This window comes from Kogia breviceps, chromosome X, assembly GCF_026419965.1.
Source record: "Kogia breviceps isolate mKogBre1 chromosome X, mKogBre1 haplotype 1, whole genome shotgun sequence".
NCBI classification, from domain to species: domain Eukaryota; kingdom Metazoa; phylum Chordata; class Mammalia; order Artiodactyla; family Physeteridae; genus Kogia; species Kogia breviceps.
The window spans coordinates 86609720-86623712 of record NC_081330.1 but is presented as its reverse complement, the minus strand read 5'-3'; the positions used below and the strand labels follow the sequence as shown (position 1 = coordinate 86623712).

General features: G+C 36.4%; 1 protein-coding gene across 4 annotated transcripts in view; it reads left to right on the top strand.

The window, feature by feature from the left end:
• Positions 1 to 13993, top strand: part of KLF8 (KLF transcription factor 8) — a 358727-nt gene that overhangs the window by 294323 nt on the left and 50411 nt on the right. For all 4 annotated transcript variants that reach the window (XM_067023452.1, XM_067023451.1, XM_067023453.1 and 1 more), the window contains one exon: positions 12035 to 12108. In XM_067023452.1, coding sequence (XP_066879553.1) covers positions 12037 to 12108 — 72 coding nt within the window. In that variant the 5' untranslated portion in view covers positions 12035 to 12036. The remainder of the gene's footprint in view (positions 1 to 12034; positions 12109 to 13993) is intronic.

Below are 13993 nucleotides of genomic sequence, written 5' to 3'. Positions count from 1 at the left end.
TCCAAAGAAAATGAAAACACTAATTTGAAAAGATATATGCACCCCAATATTCACAGCTGCATTTTTTTTTTTTTTTGGCCACACTGCACAGCTTGTGGGATCTCAGTTTCCCGACCAGGGATTGAACCCAGGCCTTTGCAGTGAAAGTGCAGAATCCTAACCACTAGACTACCAGGGAACTCCCATAGCAGCATTATTTATAATAGCCAAGATATGGAAGCAACTTAAGTGTCCACCAACAGATGAATGGATAAAGAAGATGTGGTATATATACACAATGGAGTACTATGCAGCCATAAAAAGAGTGAAATTTTGTCATTTGCAACAACATGGATGGACCTGGAGGGTATTATGCTTAGTGAAATAAGTCAGGGAGAGAAAGACAAATACTGTATGTTATCATTTATATGTGGAATCTAAAACTTGAAACAAATGAATATAACAAAATAGAAACAGACTTAAAGATATAGAGAACAAATTAGTTACCAGTGGGGCGAAGGAAGGAGGGAGGGGGCAAGATAGGGGTGGAGGATTAAAAGGTACAGACTACTATGTATAAAATAAATAAGATACAAGGATGTAATGTACAGCACAGGGAATATAACAAATATTTTATAATAGCTTTGAATAGAGTATAATCTAGAAAAATATTGAATCACTATGTAGTACACCTAAAACTAATATAATATTGTACATCTGAAACTAATATTGTAAATCAACTATATTTCTATAAAATAAATAAATAAAAAGTTAAATGTAAAAACTTAAAAAAAATTAAAAATCATACTTTACTTAAAACTCTAGAATTCCAGCTTCTCTTAAATAATCAGAAGATACCAATCCATATTCCCTCTTGTCAACAATTTCCTGGAGTTGGTGAACTGCTTCCTCCTTTCCCTTTTAGACAGGACATGTATTCTCAGTTCACCTATTTCCTATCTGGCCTAGGTGATCTTAACCTGCCTGACCCCTCTAGGTATTGAGTTTGTGACACCTATGTAAGCTCTTACCACGATACACATAAAGTATTCCAATAGCTTCTGTTCTACCTTGGTTCTTTTGCTTTCTCAATTCTGTAGACCACTGCCTGAATATGTTCTCTAAAACACATTTTAAAAATAATACCACTTTCCTTTGCTCCACAATCATTTACTGGGTGCCTACAAAGTTCCAGGCATTATGCTAGAAGCTAGAGTTAGAGCAGTGAACAATTTAGATGGGACCCTTGCCTTCACAGACTGTATAGTCTACTCTTCCTCTCATCTGGATTTCCTTTCTGTCTCTTCTTGACCAATCTTAGTTCCTCAAGGCTGACCTCACCACAGACCATTTCTATGGAATTTTTTCTGACTATACTACTTTCAGTTATCTCCTCTTGTAATTAATGTTCCTAGCTTCAAATCATAATTAAGCACTTTAGCATCTATTATCTTGTAATATTTGGCTGTTATTGTTTTATGCATAGTTATGTCTCACTACCTAGACTTGGGAGCTCAGATCTCTACAGGGCCCAATAAAATGACAGAAGCATGTCCTATATAAAGGGGGCAGCCATTTATCAACTCCAGGTAATTTTTCTCTTGTGCCAATGTAGATTCCATGTTGTAAGATCTCTCAACTTTTTTAGAAAAGCAAGAAATAGAATTTTTTAAAAATATGTATGTATGTATTTATTTATTTGGCTGTGCCAGGTCTTAGTTTTGGCATGTGGGATCTTTCGTTGCAGTGTGCAGGCTCTTCATTGTGGTGTGTGGGCTTCTCTCTAGTTGTGGCACATGGGCTCAGTAGTTGCAGCACACAGGCTCCAGAGTATGAGGGCTCAGTAGCTGTGGCACGTGGGGTCTCTAGTTGTGGCTCACGGGTTCTAGAGCGTGCGTACTTAGTTGCCCCAAGGCATGTGGGATCTTAGTTCCCTGACCAGGGATCTTACCCATGTCCCCTGCATTGGAAGGTAAAGTCTTAACCACTGGGCCACCAGGGAGGTCTCAAGAAATGGAGTTTTTTTTTTAAATAAATCTGGGAACGTATGTATATGTATAACTGATTCACTTTGTTGTAAAGCAGAAACTAACACACCATTGTAAAGCAATTATACTCCAATAAAGATGTATTTTTTTAAAAAAGAAAGAGGGCTTCCCTGGTGGCGCAGTGGTTGAGAATCCGCCTGCCGATGCAGGAGACACGGGTTCGGGCCCTGGTCCGGGAAGATCCCACATGCCGCAGAGCGGCTGGGCCCGTGAGCCATGGCCGCTGAGCCTGCGCGTCCGGAGCCTGTGCCCCGCAATGGGAGAGGCCACAACAATGAGAGGCCCGCATACCGAAAAAAAATAAAATAAAATAAAAATAAAAAAGAAAGAAATCTGCTTTTAAAGGAGAATGTGAAAAAAGAGAAAAATATATATGTAAAAAAGAATATATATATAATATATATATAACTGAATCAGTTTACTGTACACCTGAAACTAACACAACATTGTAAACCAACTATATTTCAATAAAAAATTTAAAATAAATAAATAAATAAATATAGGGGTGAGGGAAAATAAAAGATTATCAGCTAATTTGATTTTATTTTTTAACATCGCAGTGAGAACCAGGCCAGCATCTGCAGTGGGCTGCCAATTTTCTCTATCTGACCTACACTGCAAAACTCCTGGAATGTAGAGACCAGGTGGAAGCTTGGTACTATCCGCTCCCCTTCTCGTATATATACACAGTATCTACTACAGCGTTGGCTATTTAGTAAGTTATCTATAAAGACTTGGTTATCATCAGTAAGTTCCTCTTTAAGTCAACTGTAATCTCCAATAATAATATAGCAGTTCTGTTTTCTCCTAATATCTAACATGTGCTTTGAAGGCAATTATCAGGACAGCCTTCCCTTCCCTTACTTCCTTTTTTCCAAATATAACCATCCAAATTCCTTGACCTAGCTCCATTATTTTTCTTTTTAAAAAATTTATCATTTAGTTTTCTAGAGTTTCTTTCATTCTTTTCTGCAATTCTCTTCCATTTCATTTCCCTTAAAATACAAACACAATCAAGGTACAATATCCTCAGAAAGGTCTTCACAATGCTGAATAGAGACTTAACTTTTATTTATTTGGGGCTGATTATTCCAGCTCTGTTGTCTCTTTCTGTGCTGTCAATGATTTAGCTGTTTCATCTTCAATTAGAGTAAGAATGTGTGATGTGAATCTATTCATTTTCTTAGTTTAAAATCTAGTTCTGATGAATATGTACAATATAGCTCCTCCAGTTTTTTGTAGTGAGATCCTAGAATCAATATGGAGCCTTGAAAATAACAATAATGATTATTGTTATTGGTACCTTCATTTACACGACCTCTGAGGGTCCTATAAATTGAGATGGCCCAGGACTCTTATAGTACTTGGTGCTCTTGAGCCAGGTAGCTCAGGAAGTGAGTTGAGAGACCATTCAAAAGAGAAAGTCTCTGCCCTTAAGCACTGTACTAAACATGGGCAAAGACCACTGTGTTGTACATTCTTTTTGGTTGCTGCAGTGACACCATGTTTAGTTTGTTGGAGGAGACTGTTGCATGAAACAATAGTATAAAGTAATGAAGTGGATTGCACGAGATTTTACATGATGGTGCAGAGCAATGACCTTGTATTGCTGTGGCTTTTTGTCCTTTTTCTAAACCAGTGCCTCAGTGCCAAGCTGGAGCTCTGTATTCCTAGAGGTTTTGTCTGATGATTAACATCACAGTTAGTGGGAATCTTTTAATATTCTTTTCAGATGTTCAATAGTAGAGCATACTGCTAATGTATAAAAAATCTCCAGTATTATTATTTTCAACATCATCAAACTATTTCAAAGTGCGGGATAGTAGCAATTACTTTAAGGGAGAAAAAGAGTGTTGCTATCAGACATCATCCCTGGATTCAAATCCCAGTAATTTACCAGCTATGTGACCTTGGGATTACTTAATTTCTCTGAGTCTGTATTTCTTCATGTGCATAATGGAATCAACAGTAGTTGATTGATGTCCCTTTGGAAATGCCATAGGAATGAAATGATATCTGGTATTTGCCTAAAAGTAGCCATTGAGGTGGAGGAGTGAGTTGGGAGTACAAATGAAACAAGATTTTCCATGAACTGAAAATCACTGAAACTGGGAATAGGTGGGAACAGGTACATGGGATTCATCTTTACTTTTGTACGTATTTGTGATCATACAAAATAAAAACTTGTGTTTATTTTTTAATGCTGTAGGAGTGAACTCAATTTTGCTTAATGGTTTGTGGAGAACTTAATTGTCTCTCTTGATATCAGCTTCACAGATTAAGCAGAAACTTGGAAAACTATAGCTCTTTCATCTATGTCCTCTGTTGTATATCATAGAGTGTTATGGAAGAGACCCGAAAAGGGCTGAGTAGTTTACTCAAAATGACACTCCTAGGTAACAGTGGACTAGAACCCAGGTCTCCAGCTCCTAGGTAAAAAATTTTCCCATTGTTCATGCTGCTTTCTTTAACTATAGCACTTTTAACATAAGTTCTATCAGTTTCTTGCATGTAAGATTATTTTTTAAAAAATAAATTTACCTGTTTGATGGAAGACAAGGGAACTAGTTCTAGAAATCTGAGGTTAATTTATACAATACTTTTAAATCTGTTCTTTCAGTTGATCCTCTCAATGATACTGTGAGGTTCACAGTCACCTTGTGAGCAAGAATTATTTCTACTTTCTGTATTAAGTGATGCGACTTGTCCAAAGTTATTCAAAAATTTGGTAATTAAACTAGAACTAAAACTCAGGCCTGGAGTTCATTGAACCTCAAATCCACTAGTTTTAGACATTTATAATAATTCCCTTTAGCTTTCATCTTTTCCAGAATCAAGAATCTTAATCTCTAGCACATTCCAGGGTGATTTTTCTTTCATGCATATTTGGATTGCTCTGTGGAAAAGAAAATGGAGCTTAACATCAGCATCAGCATCTCGGGGGAATGAAAGTGGCTAAAATCACTGGAAGGCTTGCAGGTGATCCTGTAGAACATGAACTCATGTGAGAATGGAGATAAACATATCAAAATTCATAAGACTAGGTATTGTTATTGTGAGTGGTTTGGATCTTTAAATTGTGACTGTATGTATTGTACATATTTTAATGTGTGTTAGTTTTGGATTTTCTGACAAAAGTATTCCTAAAAACTTATATGGAGATTTCACATTTACACCTTATAAAGAATTTTTATATGTGTTATCACGATGGTCTTCATAACAGCCCTCTGAGGGGTAGGGCCAAGCTGATGTATCTCTATTTTCCAGATGAGAAAACTGAGGCATGGAAAGGTCAAATGGCTTGCCCAAAGTCATACAGCTCTTTGCTGGTGTTTCTTATCATCTTATCTTTTTATTACCTCACATTACTTCAGTACTTCAAGCTTAGCTGGCTATTGTAGTAATGATGCAATACTCAGTTTCTTTCTTTCACGTGGTATGTGCTGTCCGTCTTTGCTTTTTTTGTGGTAATATGTTCTTTCCTCTTAAATTCATGGTTTTTTTTTAACATTTCAGTTGCCCCTACTTTAATCTCACTCAGGAAAGCTGAGAAAACAATCTGCAGGCATTTCTTGTCTTGGAGCCACTTCTGAGTACCTGCTCTGGTGGTGATTCCTATACTTTGGACTAAGTACCTCAGACACCCTCCAGATTTTGTGTATGTTGAGACTCTTGAATAGAAAACTCATGGTGAGCTACCTGCTGAGATACCACAAGTGGAGGCTCTTTGAGTTTGGGTTTTCCAGTCATTCCTATGGTGATAGGTATGACCCTGTTTGGAAGAAATGAGAGAAAATGGAGGATCTTGCAATCTCCTTTTATTAAGGTTTTTTTTCTAGCAACCGTTTACCCCCCCCCCCCCTTATGTAATCTTCAAACAGAGGTTGGGAGATCTCACTGGCACCCAGGTCATGGAAAATTATAGCTTCATTATAGCTCTAGACTGCTGAGGTTCATATCTCAGTTCTACCATTCTAGCTGGGTGATTTGGCGATAAGCTACCTCATCTCTCTGTCTCAGGTTCCTCATTTTAAAAAATGGGGAAATAATGTGCCCACTCCTAGAATTATGAGGATTAAATGAGCTAATATAAGTATTTTTTCTTTTAGCAACACTGTACCTAGCACATAGTAAGTACTCAATGATTGTTGGTAATTATTGTTCTTTTACCACCATTCTATTGTTAATGTCATGCTCAGAGTAGCCTCAATCTTGAAGGTTTTCCCAGAGACCCATTGTAAAACTCTCTATTCCCCTGGAAGTTATATAATTAAACTGTCTGAAAATATATGTTTATCTAGTTGTCCTTTACTTACCTTTTTCTAATATAAAAGACATAAGAAATACTCTTTTAAAAATACCTATAATCTCAAAACACTAAAACATTGATTTTCATTTTTCGAGCAGTTCCAGAATTTCTTATGGGTCAGAGGCTGAAAGTGAATGATTTCTCAAGTTCTTCCAAAATAATTGACTTGTCCTTAAACTTGTTTTTCTTTTAGCAATCAGTTTTCTATAAAGAAGGTGCTCATCAGATTTGGAATATTAGAAAGTAGTTAGGGAGCACTGTAATTTGAGTTAGAGGATAACAGTTCCGTTTCTGACTCCATCACTGCTAAACTGTGTGACATTGGTCCTCCAAATTCATTATCTGTAAAATGGGAATGATATATGAAAGCTGTCTATTTCCCTACTGCAAAGCTATGTAGATGCACATGAGGGATTATTATTTGTATTGTCAAAATGCTCTGTCTTGTTAAGTACTAGGTACCTTCATAGGTCAGTGTCAGGATTCCCAAAGCTTTGCTTTTTTTTGTATTGATAGTTGTAGGCTCCAGTGACTCTACTTTGCTTCCCTCCTTATAGGCTTAACTTCTCACTTCATCCCTAGACACATTTTTCATCCTCAGTGCTGGCCAAAGAGTGGGATGTGTTCTTACTATTCAGTCACCTGCTCCTGTCCCTTGGAGGCACTGTTCACTTTCATAAAACTAGCAGATCACTGTGGAAAACAGTGGGTAAAACAATAAACTTCGAACATGACAAAGGTAGTATAATCTTATGAAATTTCTATGATCATGGTCCCTGGAGCATCGTTTGTGAGGTTCTACATATAAGAGACATTGACCTGCTGTGGATAGGGCTCAGTCGTCCTCTCTCTCGCCTCCTTTATTTCCTCCTCCAGTACTCCCTTCCTTAGAAGAAGGACAAGAAAGTCCAGCTTCTATACTTTTTTGGGGTTTTTTTGCGATTCCACTCGGCATGTGGAATCTTAGTTCCCCACCCAGGGATTAAATCCCGCGGCCCCACCACTACCACCGCCCTGCAATGGAAGCAAGGAGGCTTAACCACTGGACTGCCAGGACAGTCCAAGAAAGTCCAGCTTCTAGACACAAAGGCTTGAAGAGCCAATTCAAGCAGAATAATGGTTATTATCTCAAGTAGGTAATTTGCATTTCTGAAGCTCTCCTGCCTGTGTGATTCACATCTCAGTGGCCCAGGACATAACCTAATCCCCTTTGGGTATTTCCTGACCAACTATCTCACAGTTTCTGAGAAGCTATCTAGTCTCAGACAGTTAGAATAGCAACTCCAACTCTAGAGAAAAGCAAAAGGTTTATAAAGCCCTTTTAAAAAAACCTGAGCTTTCTTTAACTGTTCTGTAAGCTCTAATTTCCTTCTGTTTTACATTTTGTCTGGCAAAATATTAAAGTAAACATTTTTTTTAAAAAAGAGAAGCTTATACACCTTCCTGATAGCTTTCCCTTTACTCATTTTTACCAACATTTAAAATGTTATCCTGGGTTATCTAATGGCTATTCCAATTGGCTGTTCTATGGAGAGTACGTTAACCAGAAATGGCTGAAACATTCCTAATTGTCAGCTATCCTCCTTGTGCCATTTGACTAAACTATTTGTGATATGGGTGAGACAAAAAGTATTTTTCAGACTCCTTGATTATTGCTATTAAATAATATTAATGTTATTTTATATTATAATATTTTTGCCATTAAATAACCATTCTTATTCCCATGATGATTCATTCACCGGACATTAGCACATTGTATGGAGGAAGTACTCTGCTAAAATAAAGGGATACAGAGAAGAGCAAGATGAGGTAACTATTGTGGGGCTCACCTTATGGTAAGGGAAACAGACAATGCCTTTCTGCCAGGTACTGTTTTAAACATTTGAACACATTAAATTGATAAATCCTATGAGCTGGTACTATTATTATTCCCATTTTATAATTGAGGGAACAAAGGAAAACTTGCCCAAAGTCTTATTGTTAAGAAGTCGCAGAACCAGGATATAACCTTAGGCAATGTGATGTATGGACTAGAAGGGGAAATGACTGGGAGATGAAGGTCTAGGTTTAAGAGATATTTCTGAAGTAGAATTTATGCTGCTGATAACCAATTGGCTGGAGATGGAGAGAGAAGTGTCAAAGGTGACTGACGCTCAGTCACTGAGACTGAGAATGTGTTGATACTGGTGCTAAACACTTCAGATTGTAAATATAGGAGGTGGAGAAGGTTTGTAAGCACGTTGAGTATAAACAACCTGTCTGATTCCTAGGAGCTATTCTTCTGGGCCAGAGAGATTCTAGCCATCAACAATAATAATTGTGGTGATGATAGCAATAGCTAATAATATCAAAAAAATTTTATATACCAAGAACTATTTTAAGTGAGTTTACATGTACTAATCTGTAGAATCCTCATATTAACTCTATTAAATCAGTGTCATTTCCCCTACCTCTAGGCAGGTAGAGAAACTGAGGTTCACAGTGGCTAAACATCTTATCAAAGTCACTCTGCTTCCTCAACCCTGTTGTTTCATAATCCATAGGAATTGAGGAAAACCAGATAGGAGAGAGCTCTTGTAAGTTGTCCTGGCTAGAAATTACAAGGCTTAGTTGAACCCACATTCCCTGCATTGGAAGGTGGATTCTTAACCACTGAACCACCACCAGGGAAGTCCCCTCCTCTCCTTCTTAAAATCAGAAAAGACTGCCCTCTCTGGCATCTCATACTTCACAGTTAATTATACCTCAAACATCTCTCATACATAACCTCTCTAATGTTCTTTTATTCTTTCCCACTCTTGCACAACTCCCGTACTTGAGAAAACACACTTCATTCTCCTTTTCTGTCACTCATCAAAAACTTTCAGAAATATATTGAACACCTACCATGTGCCAGACACTATTCTAAGCCCTTGAAATACATCACTGAAAAAAAAATCAAAGATGAAAACCTCTGACTTCAAAGAGTTAAAGTCTAATGGAAATTAGAGTTTTCTGCATCTGCCTTCTAGTGTGCTTATTCCTTACTATGCTTCTTCCTTCATTAACCCCAACCCCTACCCCTAAAGAGGCTTCATAGAAGCCTTAGGGCTCTGCAGAGAACAATTTTAAACCTTTACTTTTAAGTTGAGGCTTAGAAAAAAAAATGCCTTGACAAAGATTATAGGATATAATTCCTGGGCATCTAACTCCCAGGTCAGCGCTCTCTGCCATACTTGCTGACTCTCCATGTCTGGTTGACCCAGATCTAAAACTGATAACAATGTGCCTAGTATAACCTCTAACACATAGTAATTTGCATAAATATTTAGTGAATGATGAATGTATATGTGAGCAGTTCTACTCATATACTTAGATCGAAGAAAAGAAATTGTGTTTTGAGATAAAATTGGAGATATTTTACAGTGTCAGAATTCTCCAAATTCTTTGATAGTGGCTCAGAAATTTTCCTCATAATCTCAATAGAAGATTCATTGTGTGTTATTGCCTATCTAATTATCTAATTAGAACTGGTTTCCTCAATTCCTGACAGTTAATAAATAAAGGAATTATTTATAGGTTTATCTTTTACTTTTTTCTGTGACTGTATTATAATTTGTACTCTTGCAGGTTGTTCATTTGCTGTGTTTTAACTGCATTAGATCTTTTTTTTTTCTGATTTACTTAATGAAAAGCATTTAACTAAAAAAAACAAAAAAATTAAAAACACTAAAAAAAGTAGCACAAAAAAGAAAATCACAAAAATTCACTGAAATACTAAATACAGGAATGTAGAAATCAACAAAATAGAATAATACAAGAAAATCATGTTTATTCTAGAAATGTACATGTGGTTCGATATTGAGAAATTTATTATAAGTTCATAGTCATAGACTAAAGGATAAAACTGCTATTTTTACCTCCTAGTAGATTTCAAATGACATTTGATAAAATGTAACTATATTTCTTTTAAGAACATGCATATATAGAACATAGTAATTTAAGTATAGAGAGATATTTTTTAACATCTTTATTGGAGTATAATTGCTTTACAATGGTGTGTTAGTTTCTGCTTTACAACAAAGTGAATCAGCTATACACATACATATGTTACAAATTCTTAGAAATGCACAAGCTGCGGAGACTGAACCAGGAAGAAATAGAAAATATGAACAGACCAATCACAAGCACTGAAATTGAAACTGTGATTCAAAATCTTCCAACAAACAAAAGCCCAGGACCAGATGGCTTCACAGGCGAATTCTATCAAACATTTAGAGAAGAGCTAACATCTATCCTTCTCAAACTCCTCCAAAATACAGCAGAGGGAGGAACACTCCCAAACTCATTTTATAAGGCCACCATCACCCTGATGCATTCGGTCTTAAAAAGGATATTGTGAAGTGACCTGTAAAATGAACATTTCTATGGGTAAATGTAGTTGACATCCAAAACAATTAACTGATTTATGGACTGTTTTTTGAAATGCAACCAAGTCATAAGTGAGGAAACTAATTGTAATTGACTTGGAGACACTTAGTGTGATCTGAAATCTGACCAATTAAGTCAAAAGCAAGCTATGAATTAATCTTTCTTACCCTATGTTTTCATCTCTGATGAGATTAGAATGTAGATAAATCAAAGGAAATCTGGTTGAAGAGGTGCTGGTAGGTACTAATGGTGGAAATGATTGTGATGGTGTAGGGCAGTTGAATGAAGCCACCAAGTGTTTACTTTCGTAAGAGGAAAAAGTAAACACTTGGTGGATTCATTCAACTGCTCTACGCCATCACAATCATTTCCTTAACTTGGGATTTCTGGTTTTCTTTAATTAACAGTAATCTTTGGATGTTCCAACTACCTGCCCTTTGTTGCAAAACTCCTATATATCCTAGCTCCCCCCTCAACTCCTCAGAGCAGTTCTCTCAGGGTTACTTGAGATGCTGCCTCCTGGGCTTGAAGTCTTAAAATTTCCTGCCAAATAAAACATAACTATCAACTTTTAGGTTGTGAGTATTTTTTAGTTGAATATATATATATTATATATATTATGTATATATATATAATATATATATATATGGAGAGAGAGAGAGAGAGAGAGAACTGAATCACTGTGCAGTACACCTGTAACTAACATGACATTGTAAATGAACTATACTTCAATTAAAGAAAACTGAAAAACAGAAAATAAAAACAGAATAAAAAAGAGGAAAAAGTGTCTAAAAAGGAAATTAAAAATTGCTTATATTAACCCCACTTGGCTTGTATGTTTAAGAGAAGTAGGAAGATAAAATGCTTCTTTTGACAGATTCGACCCTGATATGTAAGTTCATTAGGGTAAATATCCACACAGGAGCATGGAACTCTTTAGAATGAGAACTAGGCCAGGAAGGGGAGGATTCTGGAAACTATGTAGCTATGATGATATTCCTTTGAAGGTAGTACTAGTTTGAGATGTTGGAAGAAACAGATTCACGTGCATACAGGATGTGAGGGGAGGAGGCAGCTAATATTGTTGGGGACCAGTCAGAACGATCTTGGTGAGTAGAATATGTAAATTAGAGTGTTGTCCAAATACTGACTTCTGAGTATCTAGTAAGTCCTGAAAAATAATGTTCATAGAATACTAACAGGAGTAACCAGGGGTAATTGGCATACTGTATGCATATAGTGGGTTAGATTTTATTTTTAAATTGTCTTTCCCTTGATTCTTTTCCAGATATGGATCAACTCATAAACAACTTGGAGATCCAACTTAATTCAGAAGGTGGCTCAATGCATATATTCAAACAGGTCAGTTATCAAGAAAATGAGATACTAATATTGAGCCATAATAGTGTTGAGCATCTGGCAATTGTCATAGAGCTGAAGCTCATTTTTCTTTCTAACAACATGTTGGGAGCTGAGAAGGGGTGAATGATGGGAGGTTTCCAGGAGGTACCTGAATGCCTGGGTTTCTGGTTCAAATAGGGAGTAAATCTGGCATAAAATAAGCATAGCCTTTGGGATCAAGGCTATAGGGACAAGATTAGACACTTCGTAGACAAGAGCAGTCATTTATCTATCAGTAGTCCATATTTTGGGCACTCTGAAGACTAAATGCAATGTCTTATTTAATCCTCACAATAACTGTTGGATAGTGTGTTAGTCAGGGATCTCCAGATAAACAGAACCACCAGAATGTGTACTTCTCAATTTCTCTCTATCTATAGATATACATAAAATATGTATCTACCTATATCTGTCTACTCTATCTATATATCTGTCTATAAATATATAATTAATATATATATTATATATAAATATATATCTTTACATATAAAATAAAATATATCTATATCTATAGATCTATCCAAATATATCTATATCTATCTACCTATCTACCTATCTATAAAGAATTTTTATGAATTTTAAAAATTCATAAAAATTCATACATTCTTTTTCATATTCTTTTCCATTATGGTTTATCACAGGATACTGAATATAGTTCCCTGTGCTATATACAGTCTTTGTTGTTTATTCCTTCTATATATAATAGTTTCCATCTGCTAATTCCAAACTCCCAATCCATTCCTCCCCTACCCCCTACCCCTTAGCAACCACAAGTCTGTTCTCTATGTCCCAGATATATGCCCAGGAGTGGGATTGCAGGATCATATGACAACTCTATTTTTAGTTTTTTTGAGGAACCTCCATACTGTTTTCCATAGTGACTGCATCAGTTTACACTCCCACCAACAATGTAGGAGGGTTCCCTTTTCTCCACACCCCAGAGAGAGAAAGATTTTAAGAAATTGGCTCACATGACTATGGAATCCTAGTGTATCCAAAATCTGATGGGGTAGGCTGCCGAGCTGGAGAGCCATAAAAGATTTACAGTTCTAGTCCAAAGGCAGACTGCTGGAAGAATTTGTTCTTCCTTGGAGATCAGTGTTTGTTTATTGAAGCCTTCAAGTGATTGGATGAGGCCAGCCCACATTATGGAGGGTAATCTGCTTTATTCAAAATTCAATGATTTAAACGTTAATCTCACCCAAGAAAACTTCTTCACAGAAACATTCAGAATAATGTTTGACCAAATATCTGGGCACCTGGCCCAGCCAAGTTGACACATAAAATTAACCATCACAGATATGTATTCTTAATGTTCCCATTTTACAGATAAGAAAGTTGTGACCTTGGGCATTCCCAGAACAAGGATTCAAAACAGATTACCTGGTTTTTACAGCTAAGCACTCTGTGTTAGATGTGGAAGTCCCATCTTGCTCAGGGTTGAGTTCTAATGTCATTGCATAAGTGAAAACCAAATACAGTCAAAATTATCCTAGAAAAATCCCATAAATTGCCTGTAAAATTGAGCATACAGTTTTGTGTATCCAGTACTGATCTGTTTCTTTACTTAAGTCACCAGATAAAGTATCTGGCTGACATTTAGGAGTCATATTTTAGAAAAAAAATGTTTTTAATCATTAAATGCTTTGCCTTTGGTGTACAATTGAATTTGTTTGTTACATGTGCATATGGATGAGATGCCCTTATACTGTTTTAATGACATTAAATCCAGTGTAATGTCTTATTTACCTTACTTGTAGCTGTTGCCATTTAGGAACTATTAGCACATCAAAAGTTGCTAATTATTGCAAAAAGTCTGCTGGTTGCTGGTGCTTTGTTGTAGTAA